The sequence below is a fragment of the Passer montanus genome, unplaced genomic scaffold (genome assembly GCF_014805655.1).
Source record: "Passer montanus isolate IOZ18808 unplaced genomic scaffold, ASM1480565v1 scaffold10, whole genome shotgun sequence".
Taxonomy (NCBI): domain Eukaryota; kingdom Metazoa; phylum Chordata; class Aves; order Passeriformes; family Passeridae; genus Passer; species Passer montanus.
Genome location: NW_024356505.1, coordinates 25,683,916 through 25,698,271, shown reverse-complemented (window position 1 = coordinate 25,698,271; position 14,356 = coordinate 25,683,916). Strand labels below are relative to the sequence as shown.

The 14,356-nt window shown below is 36.7% G+C and overlaps 1 protein-coding gene across 5 annotated transcripts in view; it reads left to right on the top strand.

Annotated features, from left to right (window-relative positions):
* Window positions 1–13,881, top strand: part of NEBL (nebulette) — a 249,204-nt gene extending 235,323 nt beyond the window's left edge. For all 5 annotated transcript variants that reach the window (XM_039704809.1, XM_039704799.1, XM_039704777.1 and 2 more), the window contains 2 exons: window positions 3,329–3,444; window positions 8,971–13,881. In XM_039704809.1, coding sequence (XP_039560743.1) covers window positions 3,329–3,444; window positions 8,971–9,147 — 293 coding nt within the window. In that variant the 3' untranslated portion in view covers window positions 9,148–13,881. The remainder of the gene's footprint in view (window positions 1–3,328; window positions 3,445–8,970) is intronic.
* The last annotated feature ends 475 nt before the right edge of the window (window positions 13,882–14,356 follow it).

Genomic DNA, 14,356 nt, shown 5'->3' with positions numbered 1-14,356 from the left:
AATTATCTGTATGTCACCAGAAACACAGCTCGGACACTGTCTCTTCACTATTCTGCTTATTTATATGATTCCCAAATAGTCTTTCAAATAGACCATCCTCTGAAAGTTTCTTCAGAATTTTTTGTTAAAAGTTGTTAGAAAATAGTGATTGTTTTCAAAGTTTTTTGCAGAATACGATGGTATTCTATTAATGGAAAAAAACCCAGCCCACATGGAATTATTCAAGCCTCTTCAACACTAGCATGTGCTGATATTTATGTTCACCTATATGATACCTAAATAAATGACTAGAAGATAATTAGCAATGCTAATCCTTCTTTTTCTTTATTTAAAATCTTATTCTAATACTACAATTTCTATCACTTCCCAAAATTTCTCATGCTTTGGAAGAAATGCTTTATTTTTGTGGATTTATGTTTTCCATCATTGCAGGTAAAGTATCAAACAGCTTTGTTGAGTCAGTTTGACAGAATTCTCTCAGCTTGTGAGAAACAGATTGCTGAAGAGGAGAGCACATTTCAGACCTGCAGCTGTCACTTGTCACAGAGGCAGGAGCTGTGGGTTATCCTCCCCAAAATAAGCCAGTTGACTTTGAGGTTACAATGAAGCTGACCATCAGTAGGCTTGCTGCCTTACGCTGACAAGGGATGATTGATTGGAAACGAGAAGGATCTCTTTGGGGGAGAAGGAATCAAGAACAAAAGGTTCCTACAAGCCTCTGCTTCTCTTGGGAAGAAGAAGGGGACTCTCAGGGTGTCTGACCCTGCCAGGGACCAGGGAAGAGCTACCATCCTCTGCTGTTGCAGGGCAGGCCTACAAGCCTCTGCTTCTCTTGGGAAGAAGAAGGGGACTCTCAGGGTGTCTGTTGCAGGGCAGGTTTGCTGCTGGCTGATCAGTGGCCAGTGTTGGCTGAAGGTACTCCTCCTGCTAAGTTAAAAAATTCAAGGTGTTCTTTTCAACTTTTCAAGGTTTAGTCTGCAACCCATAAAAGTAATTTGCTGCTGGTGTGAGGAGATGAGACTCTGTTGGCTTTGACATACTGGCCTACCATTCATGCTGGTGGTGAATTAGACAAAATGTATTCATTCCAGCTTGATTGCAGAACCTTTGATTAAATTATGTTTTTCTCTATTTTCTCACGAAGGGCCACATCTGCTCATGTGGAAATAGTTTGTAACAACATTGAAACATAAATTATTTGATGAAATACTTAGGACTATTCACTTAATGCATGATAATCCTGTGAACATGTTAATGAGCGGCAATTCTCTGATGATTGAACTGCTTGAAAATGTCTTTCTACTTACATGTCATTAGAATGAACTTGGCCCTTCTAAAACATCCATTATTCATCATGTTCCAGTGTTAGATCTGACTGCATATCACTTTAATTTCCCTCATTTAACAGAACAATCTATTAATTACAACAGTTTGAAGCATGTTTTCCAAATCAGAAAAACCTTACTTAATGTATAGTGTTAGTTGTCTTTACAAGTGCAGAAGAGCAATGTGTAACATCCCAAATTGTAATTACATGCTTAGTGTATTGGAATATGCTGACTAAAACTAAATGGAAGTTTTAAGACGAACCTTTGTTGAAATCAATGATTTTGTTAGCTGGAGAAGCAGGATTGATGAAACAACTTGCTGAAAGCACAAGGTTGACTTTTCTTTCTGAAGTAGTTGAGCAAAAATTTTCTCAGTAGTCCCTTTTTTCACATGCATTTCTTGTCCTGACAAGTCAAGAAGCAGAGAATTATGGAGTAATACTAGTGCAAGTATGAATATAAATAATTATATATATATGTATGTGTATATATGTATGTGTATATATATATAATGCAAATATAAATATATATTTGTATTGGATTTTCCTGCTTTTTCCCATGTATTTTTTCATTTTACAAGTCCTGGGTCCTTTCACACATTGTGAACCCCATTGAATCTTATGTTAGATTTACTCCTTTTTGAATCTATGTGTCATGGCTGCTACAGAAGTGGTTCTTCCCAACATGCTCAAGAGATCTACCCCAGGAAGTGCTGGACTGCTGAATGACTCCATGTTTGAAGATTCTTTAATCATGTGAGGCATAAGCTCCATCTCCTTTCACGGAAAGACAGCTTTTGGAAGAGGAGATAGACTGTCAGCTAAATAGACCACTTGAAAAGTATCAGCAGAAATGCATTTGTTTTTCAGTGTAGCTAAATGAATTCCCCATCGAGCTAGTAAAATTCTGGCAAATAACAGGGGAGATAGGCTAATAACCTCCATTCAAGCCAGAAATCTTTATTTTCTGAGAGCCCAAGTCTTGTAAAATGTGTACAAATATATGGTGACTAAACTTTAATATTTTTATTTGGAAAACCACTGCAGTGTTTTTAATTTTGCTTTGAAAACTCTTTTTGGCCTTGCTAGGAAACTAGTTACTTATGCTGGGCTTATTTCTCACAGTTTTTTGATCAACCATGTTTTTAACACATTTTATTTCAGTCCGTTGCCATAATAAGATGTTTGGGCAGATGTGGGAAGTTTATGAATGCTTTCCTAGTAAGCAATAGAGTTAGGGATCCCTGTTGGTTGTATCCATGCTTTCAGCAGTTGTTGGTACAATAGAAGTTAGTATATCATTGATTAGCATACAGATGTGTTAAAATGTGAATAAAATATGTATTAAATAAATGAAACAATTATGTGGTAAGAGGAAAATACTGAATAAGGTGGACTTCAAAAGATACAAGTAGCATTGATCTCTCTGTGTTGAACTAAGAATGTTGATGGAATCAGAATAAACTAAGAAACTCGACTGTGGGCTCATTTATTAAAACTTCTGCCTCTTCTGTGAATCCCAATCTGTCTTTGTTCATAGCCTGATAAATAAGAGTTAGTTTGCAATGAGTTAAGAATTAATTACAGCGAATTTCTAGTGAATAATTTCAAAATTGTATTAGCTTTTTTTCATCATTCAAGATGCCTTAAAAATAGCAGCTTATGGGATATATATTTAGTGTCTCATCTATGTTAGTACCAAAATTGAGTTAGTGATGTCTTAAACTTTAGTAAACCTTTTAATGATTAAACTTCTAATGGTATGTTAAACTTTTCCTTCCAACTAATCATGATAGCATTTGTGGATATATTGCTATAGCTTTGGCTACTTTATGTGTAAATCAACCTTTAAAAAGCCTTATGTTCTTTAAGGAAATAATTCTCAACTGTTTTGTATGGAGGAATTGTTATTAACTGTGACAATAGTCAACAAATTCTACAAAATGTTAGATAAGGCTGTTTTAAAATATTAATTAATGTGTATGTATTTTTTTAATGCAGCCCCTGTTCTTCCTGGGGCATATCAACAAAGCCAGACTCAAGGATATGGATACATGCACCAGACCAGTATGTCATCCATGAGGTCCATGCATTCACAGCCTCATTCAGCAAGTCTGGTGAGTATTGAATTTAAAGGAGAAATTTTTTTGATAAGCACTATCATCAGCTATTGCAAAATCTCTTAAATATGACCGAATTTAACCCCTAGAGTTCTGCAGTTGACTTATTTGGCTGTCTTGATCATAAATGTAACTGGTAGTCCTCAAGTATAAAAAAAGATTTAAGTGACTAAATTTTTAAGGGCAGTGGTAAGAACTTCTCTATCAAAATACATTAAAAAAGGTATGATATTCAGAGAGCAGAGAAATAACTGAATTCTTTACCTACTTACCTAGTTAAAATAAATAGTAGATGCTTGGACAGTGTTTCAGAGGCTGAATTTTGATGTTATGCTCTGTGATGAATTTATGCTCCTAGCACTAGATGAAAACCAGTGATCTCTTAAGATCACCCTGTTGGATTAAATCAGTTTCACTTTTTTAGACTTGCTGATTTTGTGCTAGCAGGCTTTGTGCCTACCTGTATTACTTCTGCTTGTGTAGAGCTAGCTCAGACTCCAGATTGCTGTGCCCTTTCTAATTGCACACAGCAGTCGTGCACCGACTCGTGTAAGATCCAAATTGAGTTACACTGATTGGGAGTGAGAAGCAGCTTTATCATGAAACTGTGGCTGTCTCATGAAGTTCTCAGCTGTAGTGGATGGGAATGTAAAGCTGGAGTGGATATTTCATTTTCAAAGTAACTGGTCATGGTGGGATAGCTGAATGGTATTCAGCTGGGATTTTTAGGAAATGAAGATTCTTTTTAACTCCCTATATAAAAATTTCAGTTTTAATGGTTATCATATTTTTTAAATCATATTGCTGCCTAGAGATTTCCTAGCTGCCTAGAGATCCGGCCACCTTTTACCTTAAAATATTGTCATTTTGAACTTTAAGCTATTTTGAATACCTCTGTCCCCTTTTTTAGAGATGAATAAATATTTAATTGTGAACCAAACTTAGAGCTTGCTGACCTGAAAAAAACCTGTTTTCAAGATTAGATGAAACTTGTATTTTTTGGTAAAACTGAAACTCCATGACATTTTATATTGTAAAGGTCATGACTTTCTGTGTGGCGTGAGTAGTTTCAGGCTTGTCAGATTCTCAGCTGTCTGGTGCTGAGTGGGCTAACTTGCTGGAAAGTCTGGGATCCAGGTACTTCCATCATTGAGTGAGTGAATAACCTGAGAAACTCTTTGGACACCTGCATGACAGCTGTGAGACAGTTGATAGGGAATCAACCATTAATTTCCAAGGATATTACAAGGCACTTTGGGAGCTGGTTCCTTTTCAAGAGACGAAATCCAAAAAGTGGGAGACCTGGAAGCCTGGGCTTTGACAGCAGATGTGCTAGTCATTGGGGAGCTAAGCAAGCAGCCCTCAAATGCAGCAGACAGAAAATGGAGATGCCTGCAAATCTCAGAATGCACTTACCAGCCTTTGCAGCTTTGTGGGCAGAGAGATGACTCCTATTTCCTAATACCTCTGTGTCCCTGTGACTTATCTGACAGGCTGTTGAAACTGTGTCATTTCAATGTTCTCAGTATCTTGAGAATCATCATTTGCCTCTTCTTCCAGAACTGGGAATGTGAAGGTAATAGGAAAAAGAAGGGAGTGATGTTAAAGATTATAAAAGTAATATTGACTTATTTCAACAGATTTCTTTTCCCTGTTATCAAACTTTTTTCAGGTGACATCCTTGTAAATGATAATATTTTGTCATAGGAAAAAAATGAAAACAGCAAACACCATGATTTAAACTCATTTTGCTGTTGTTAAAAACTGAGTGGATTTCCCTTTAGAAAATAAATGCCAAATATTTCCAGAGAGAGTAAATCAAAGACTGCTGGCATGGTGCTGACTGCTAACTTGCCAGTCTGGTGAGGAAGACAGAGCGTGATCTTACCACCCTGGGGTGATGATTCTGCTCCAAAAGAAGCATCTCAGATGCAGTTAGAAATCTGCCAGATTCCCTTGTCTTCCATCTTAAGACGAGAATATTTTCATTAGGCCGTGCAGTTTATCCAGGTGTTGCACTCGGCTATGGGACAACACAGAGTGGTCCCACAGTGTGCCTGGGGCAAGGCCCTGTCTGGGCACGTGGTTAAATGTAGCAGACCGAAGGTTGATGACCGTCTTGGAGTGCTTTTAAAATGAGGTGTGGACATGCTGTAGGAGATCTGACAAACCTACACAGTGTTAAGGTGCGTTGCTTTCAGCTGCCTGTTCAGTTTTGGGCTTGGAGCAGTACTGCCAGAGATGCAGTGTTGTCTGGCTAATGACAGAGGGAGGAAAGACGAGAAGAAAGTGCCAGGGGAAGGGGACTGGAGGAGAGGAATCCTAGAATTGTAACCTCAAAGCCTGAGCAGTTTTTGAGGCTTAGCTAAAAGCAGTGAGGGTGATAAATTCATCAGTGCCTGAGTTTTGCCGGGACATCTCTAGGGCAGAAGTGATTAAGATCCCATGGATTATATCAGGGTGGAGACGATTGCAGAGTTAGCTGCTCTAGCACATTTACTCCTTTCAACTCAGTTGTTGTATTGTTATCAAATCTGTCCCCAAAATGCATAAGTTAATTTTATAATCATGTTCCCTGGTCTCTTATATTAAGAAACAGAATTTTTCTAATTTCTAAATTTTCAAAATCTGGTTTATTTAATTTTGAGCTCTGTTTTGTATTAGGCATGTCCTATTACAATCTTTGGATAGGATTTTTTCCCAAATAAATTGCATTATTTTCTGGTTCTTGTCTTTGCTTTCTGTGAGCAGTTCTGCATAATGGGGTGAATTAAATTCTTGTTCAGGGTACAAAGTGTTTTATAACAGAAAGCTCTGGAGGCTTATTTTCTTATTTGGAAAATAATGGGGTGTTCACACACTGATATCCAAGAGCGGTAGGAAAACAAAACCTATGCTTCGAGTTGGCTGTCCTTGATGGCTGCTGTATGTGAAGGATGCTGCAGCAGTTGCTGCTCTTTGCAAGGAGCCATCCATAGAACAGGTATGAATTGGGATGAAGTGGAAATACACACCTGTCAGCCCAAAACAGGCTGGGCAGCTGAGAATATATTAGCTTGATTTCGGTTCTTCATATGGGCAAGACTTAATGGTCTGTCTAAGCAGAGGGTGTGAGACAGACCTCTGAGGAGGTGGAAGATAAGTGACTTTTGACTCTTACAGAACTCCAAACTTACACCCTCTTGTAACTTAGTACCCGCTAAACTCACTACTGATTGAGGAATACTGAGGAATAATTCACTGAAATGCATTTTAAAATCCCTGCTTTGAGTCCTTTAGGCATTGTAATTCTCGATTATATAGCCCAGACTACACTCTGCAGTGATAATTAGGCATTAAATGCTAACAGGATTATTATGGAGATTTCTCCTGACAGACATTTAGCACCTAATTAGGTGTTAAGGCCATAAATTTAGGTTTCTCATCAGCATTTAGGGCCCTAATAAATTCCTTTAAAGTTTGGAATTGCAGGCTTGTCTTCACAATTTGCACCACAGTGATGTAGTCAAGCTGCCTTTTAGGAGACAGCAGAGGTATGTCCTTTGCCATGGTGCTCTGAGGAAGAGTGAGCATCCTTCTGAATGAGCAAAACCGCTCTATTTTTCCAATTTTATGTTAGTTTAATAAAACATTTAATCTCTTCACCAGTCTTTTCCCATTTAAAGGATACCTATAAGCATGGCTCTAGGCAAAATCCATTTACTGCCTTATACCAGATGTAGACTTGCTACCATTTTTCTTAAATGGACCCTCTTCTGAAATAAATTATTTAAAGGGCTAACTGCTGCTGAATTTGTTGTAATAGCATATTTTTCACTGCTTTTTTGGAGTTAGTTTCAAGGCTCAGAAGTGAGATCAGTTGAGATAGTTTGAAAAAATAAGATTCTGAAAGGCAGAGAGCTTTTTGACGGCTAGTTGTCTACTTTATGAATATTTAAGGATTTTTTGATGATGATAGAACCCAAGAAATTATTTACTGTTATGCAGTGCATAAAAAATGATCCTTTTTTTAACTGAGTTCCATGCACACTTGGAAGATATTAAGGAGCCGCTAGGGAAGCACATACCTCTGGTTGAAAACTGCTCTTGGTCACAGCCTGTAGGTCAGCAAAACAAGGCAGCAAAACAAGAGGACAATAATATAGCACAGGACTCAAATGCAGTTCAGGGCAGACTTGTCAGGAAAGGTGCTCTCCAATGGTCTCCAGTATTTAAGCAGGAGCTGATTTCTCTGCCCTGTTTAATTTGCACTACCAGTGATAGAGCCAAGACTAAAAGTATATTCCTAGCATGGGAACAGTAATGATCAGTTGCCCTATTAAAGCATTCCACATTTCCAGCATGTGACAAATGGCTTCCTCACTCCATGTGGAGTAATCTCCACCTTTTTAAAAAATAGTTTCATTAAAAACACTCAAGCCCCCATATATATATGATATGAACTAAAACCAATTCAGAGCTGTTTTCTTGAGCAGAGAAGTTTGCTGTCTTTTAAAAGGCTCAGACAATAGTACTAGGCATGAACTCACATATTGACTGTTTTGCCTTTTTTCTCTCTAAATTATTGTACCAGAAAAATTCAGCTGCATATGGTAACGTAGCAAAAATTACTGGAAGGGAAATTGGATATTATCAGTGATGCTTGAACTGCTTTTGACTTCTGTTAAGAGCCAGGGTAAGGAAAAGAAAGTACTCTTGGGAATTTTAAAATGAGCTAGATTTATTCTGCTGTTAAGATACAAGGGGACCTTGTTCTTCCTGAGTTTGAAAATCCACTTTGAATTCCAGTAAATGATGGCATTTTATTGGTTATGAGTGAAAACAAATACTCTATTTAGAAAAATAGAGGAAAACGCTGAAAGCTTATCTTATAGTGGGCAGGGTTGTGGAGAAATTTCTCTTAGCTAATGATGGGTCTTTATGTGCTAAATTTTGTCTGAATATGAAAATACAAGTATTTGTAAAAATTATTTTTATAGAAATTTAAAAATCTTGTATTTCTTTTAGATAATAATGCATTCATAGTTCTTAATTTGGGTAGAATCCTAATGAAATGAAGGACATTCATTGAGATGGAAAAGTTAATGGCCTGGATGAAGACTATGTTTCTTCTTGTAGTGAAGGCACAGGAGAAGCTATTTGTGAATCATGCAAATAGGGAGCAGAGGCACAGCTAGCCTGGCTGGACGTAATGAACTGTTACTAGTGAATTAATGAAACAACAGTTAGAATATTCCAATATACAATGAATGCCTTGAAATCTGTTTGTTTGAAGTCATAGGATTATGTGAGTTAACAAAATAATTATTTTGCTACTCAGAACAAGGGCCTTTATTCCCTATATATTTGACAGGGTGTAGAAGGGGATACTGTTCCTTTTTGACAGGTAACTTGTGATTTCTCTCTCTTTGCTCCCTCTATAATTTTTTTCCTTCTCTTTTCTTCTTTGTGCAAAGAGAAGGAATAAAGGGATCTCAGGTTTAGACTTGAGACTTAACAGTCTTGTTTTCTTTCCTTCAACAGAGAACATACAGAGCAATGTATGACTACAGCGCTCAAGATGAAGATGAAGTTTCCTTCAGGGATGGCGATTATATCATCAATGTGCAACCAATTGATGATGGCTGGATGTATGGTACTGTTCAGAGAACTGGGAAAACAGGAATGCTTCCAGCAAATTATATTGAGTTTGTTAACTAATTTTTGTCTCTTGTCCTTGGAGCTTTATTATGATTTACTTCAAATCTAACCTTTTAGAAAAAATCAGAAGAATCTTTTAAGAGTTCATGATCATTATTTTATCACTGCTATAACAGTTTGCATTTTCGCTCAGAATCCATTCTAGAGTCCTTTAAAGAGAAAATAAATAATCCACAAGAAGCTCAGATCTTTGAAAACAGCATTGCTTATAATAGTGCTCTTTCAAAATGAAAAACATATATGGAAGCCTGGTGCTGCCAGTCCTATAAAAACTTTGGTCAATTAACTGTAAAGGGGTAATGCCTTTTCCTTACACCTCAAAGACTATAAAATTGATTCACTTCTTATGGCACTCTGAAGTCACAGGAGGTTAACACACTGAGTTTAAACACATCTTCAAATTATTAGGGAAATATTTAATGTTTAAGCAGTTAGCTTCCTAATAAAAATTAATATGTTGAATAGATAATTCAGTCGTTTGAATAAAGAAAAGTAACATGCCAGTAAAAAAAACACCAACCCAATAAAACCCCCTACTACCCAGCAGCCTTACAGTAAATGTCTATTTTGACAGAAAAAATTTACTGATTCTTGCATATCCACATTTATTCTTGGATTACCCATTTTTTCTTATTTCCAAGTGATCTATTAGCTTTGCTTCCATCCTAATCCATCAATTAGATCGAGGTCTGGATTCATGATTCTTCAGTATCTTTTCCACAGAAGATCCCTTGCAAAGACTTATCTAAAATATAAAACCTGTCAGCTCTTCTGTTTCCTTGTAATAATACTTAACATCTAAATAGAAACTTCTATTAGGGCAACGTACAACCGATACTTCATGTTAGCTCCTTTACCTTCACGTGTAGTGCTGTAAATAAAGACCCCACGTGCGGCCCCGGTGCTGTGCAACCCCCCAGAGCCTGCAGTCACATCCCGTTCTCACCACAGGTAACTCGCTTAATGGCTGCTTTGCTGATGAGCTGATGTCCCTCCCCTGCTGCAGAAACACTTGTGCCTCCATCGAGCAGTGGAGGAGAGCTCTGGTTCTTGTAGTGCATTTCAGATCAATGGCCTGTTGCTTCAGTTTGCTCCCAAATCCTTGGTGATCCAACAGTGGGTTGTACGCTTGCCAAATGATTAATGATGGAGAAGAATTATGTTTCCTTTTAGTGACTTAATCTTTCTCATAACTGACATTGAAGGGAAAGCTAACTAAGCAAAATCCAACATGCCCTATGCCATTATGTTTCAGTTTAGCCATCTGTGGAAAACAGTAAAAATATTCTGCTGACAAACCTTCACATGTGCTGTTTGGTGTCTCTTAACTTACAGCCAGAGCTGAGAGATCCAGGTCTCAGTCTGAAGCTGGGAGAGGATCTAATAGCTGGTGACGCAGTGGATCAGTATGAGGGATTTTGTCAGCAGGCTTCAGTCACAGGCAACTTCTTTTTGCTTTGGCTGTATTCCCTCACAGGGAGAACTTGTGGAAGGAAGGACAAAAGAGTTAAAGATTCATGTAAGAAATTATTTATGTTGATGCAGAAATGTTTAAGGAAGAAAATGTTTTTGTGATAAAATAATTTGTGGAGTTCAGTCATGTGCTAAGGAAGTTAACTTTGCAGTAGCCCTCAGAATATTGAGCCTTCACTGGCTTTCTTTCATTCCTAAAATTTGTGAAGTGGAATTACATATAGAACTTTTAGACAGTTTTGTACTTCTCATCTCACATAGCAGGAAACCCTGAAATAACTATTTTAAAATTAAATAAGGAAGGCAGTATGGATTTGTTATGTCAACTGAAAGTTGTCAGTGCAAATCCCTGTAAGTTCTATTTTTGCATATAGTTTTTGCATACAATTTCCAAAGCATTGGTAAGCTTATGCAATTTTATTTTGGGTCTTGCTAACACAGGGATGATACCAGGTGCCAAGCAGCATGGAATATAACTGCATTAAAAAAGAAATTTAAAAATGTCTGTGACTGTGGAATTACCTGTGCTTTCTTGTTAGCAGCCTAATTTAAAGGCTAAAGCTGCCCAGGAGTATCCACCTTCAAAAAAAGTGTTTTAAGAGTAGAATTCTGTGACTGTGAATATGCAATTTGTATAGTTGACTGCTGTGATTTAAAATTCTTGCGAGTTTTGCATAAGGAGCTGCTCTTCCAGCAGACCCTTGTGCATTACTGGTGACACCCACACAAAATCAGCAAGTCAAAGGGTGTTTTTAAAGCTAATGTGGTATGCTGAGCCAGAAGCTCTAAAACAAGCAGTTTGCTTCTGTGTTGGTTTTCATCACTGGCCATCAACAGCGAGAAGAGGAATTCCATCTTCTGCTGGCTGGCAAATTTTTCAGATGATGCCTGAGGCACAGCTGGCTGTCACTTGCTGCTGTGCTGCTCTATTAGCTGTGCAATGCTGACAACACTAAAAACAAGGTGTCAGTTTGCTAACCAAATACAAATAAAAAAGAAATACAGAGAATATCTATATGGCATCAAGTTGCAATTTTTGGTGACTTATAAAACAGAGAATCTCCACCTATAAATACACAGTCATTCTTCCTAAATGAGGAGACAACTTACAATGTTGAATACTTTATGTATAGAAGTAAATCAGAAAATGAGCATTTGGTGACATTAGAGATCTATGTTATACTGAAATAAAATTTCCTTTTGAATTTTGAATATTCATTAGCCTGGCAGAGCAGCTAAAGCAATTTGCAAAAAATAAAAGGTCAAGAAAACAAAACCGTATGTGAATTGTATTTCTCTTGAGAATGGTATGTCAGCAGAATTATTAAGATCTAGTTTAAGTTACTTATTCTTGTAGTCAACGTCTTATCATATATGCTTAGAAATTCATATTTATATGGAATGGTTCCTGCTTTTTTGATATAAACCAAACTTTAGTGTGATTTTGCAGCTTCGTTCTAAGCAATGCAATCAAAGGCCCAAAATTATCAGAATGCAATTATAATTTTTTTAAAATAAGAACTAAAATTGTTAAGGCAGGGAGAGTAAGTCATGAACTAAATTGTGCCAGCACACGTTTTTCAAAGCATATGTTGGAGACTGTTACATACAGTGTGATATAGGGGTGAAAAGATGCTACATGCTGTCTTGTCACCTTTAAAGTTTATATTCATTTTTAGCACAGCATGATCCCCTCACTGTTCTTTCTTCCTGTAGTCAACATTTTTCTGGGGAAAGGTAAGGGCTTTCAAGGACTTGAATTTCTTAAGCTGTTCCAAAGTTCAGGTTGGAAGTACACATGTTCCCATTTTAGAAATAAAAAATTCTATGAAGAATGCTGTAACTCTTGCTAACACAAGTATAAATGTAGAAAACAACATAGAGCATATTCATGCATACATACAAGAACAAATGGGTGCCTTGTTTTACATTACTCTTTCTTGCCTGGCTATCTTCATTTTTTAAACAAAGCTACGTACAGGTACTGCAGTTGTAATTTTTCATTATGGAACATTAGCATTTAGTCTTGATGAAACAGGGTTTTCTTGATTACATTTGACATACAATAAACTACTTCAGCAGACTGGGATTTGACAGAGAATCACCTCCCATGGATTATTTTTTTGACAAATGTTTCCCTGCCGAGTGTTTCTTGGGGATGTGGAAGGTCTCCAGTACCTGGGAAATGTAATAATTCTAGTTTTTATTGTGCAGTGACTGCATGTCATCTTGTACGATGAAAAAGAAATGACAAATACAGAGGTCTTTGGCAGAAGGTGGTACAGGGTATAAAAATATAGATTTTTATTAAGTTAATTAATACTCCATTTAAAATATAGAATATACTTTAGTTAGTAAATGTTTAAATAATATACTGAAACAGACAGAAGATGCTGTTGAAAGGAGTCCTCCAAACTGATGTGCTGGCAAATGCAAAGTACTAGTGAGCTGTAGAAGATTAAACCATTTTGCAATGCTTTAGTGATTTTCTCCAGCTTTATGCCATAGGAACCCCATCTCTCCTTTGGAAAGAAAACCTGAAAGCTCTATTTCCTAAACTGCCTGCACTACAACAGTATATTCAAAGGAATTTCATATGCTTCTTGTGTCTGATAAATAGAATTTGCATATTGTACTTCAGTTGTAATCCAGTTGTTGTTGACATTTGTTTAATTATTATTATTTTAGGGGGGAAAATAAGCTATACTGTAGCATTTCAATTGTGTATTTAATATTACTATTAGAAATTGCTAGACCATTGGAAGACAGCAATGACTGTATTGACATTGATTAGCATGATGTGGAAAATCTCTCAGCTGTTGGTTTTTGCAGTGTGATATAAAAAGCAAAAATGAACCGCTGTGCAGTTTGGCTTATGTTTGCTTTAAAGTGTGTAAAGTTTTAGTTATTTTGCAAAACTGTACTGTATTTGAGGGTATACAGTTATGAAGGTAACAATTGTTTTTCAAAGGAAAGATAAACTTACTCTTGGATCATATGATGTATCATCTTAATTTGGCTTTTGTTATGCAGAAAGTTAACACCAGCTATTAAAATATATTTTAGTAGAAATGCTTTAATTCCTGTTTCTTCCTCTACACTGTGAATATTTAAGCTTTGGTGGACTAGAGCAACATCATGCTGCCCAAAGTACTAACCTATGCAACCTAGTTCACATTTTAGTTGATGTCACAGTGGATGTAACATAACAATTTATTTTGCATAACATTAAACTTCATTCAAATAAAATATTAAACCCAGCACTATGTATGTATTATATTCATAAGCAACACTCTGTAAAGCTACCATACCCATTAGTATAAGCTCTCAAAGACAGATATTGCTTTAACTAAGGAAGTTTGAATTTTCAGTCTAAAGTAGAATATTTAGCATTATTTGTCAAGCTTGACCCCAGAAAACAGTTTGCTAAACCACTGTTTTATTTCAGACATGCCCCCTCCTTAAAAGGTTTGCCTTTTTCAGTGTGCATTTGTAACGCTTCAACAGAACACCAAGTCACATTCCATGACCCTTGGTTTGTCTAAATAAGCAAATAGAGTAAGTGAAGGAGGTCCACTGTTTTATTTGATATTGGTTTGCATGTCTTTGAATGGGAATTTGGTTAGGTGTGCTCTCAGTGCAGCACTAATAAAAAAGATTGCATTGCTGGCTTCTTTAAGACAATTTTATATACAAATGTCATCTTTAGTCATTTATACAAGTAAATTATTTTTAA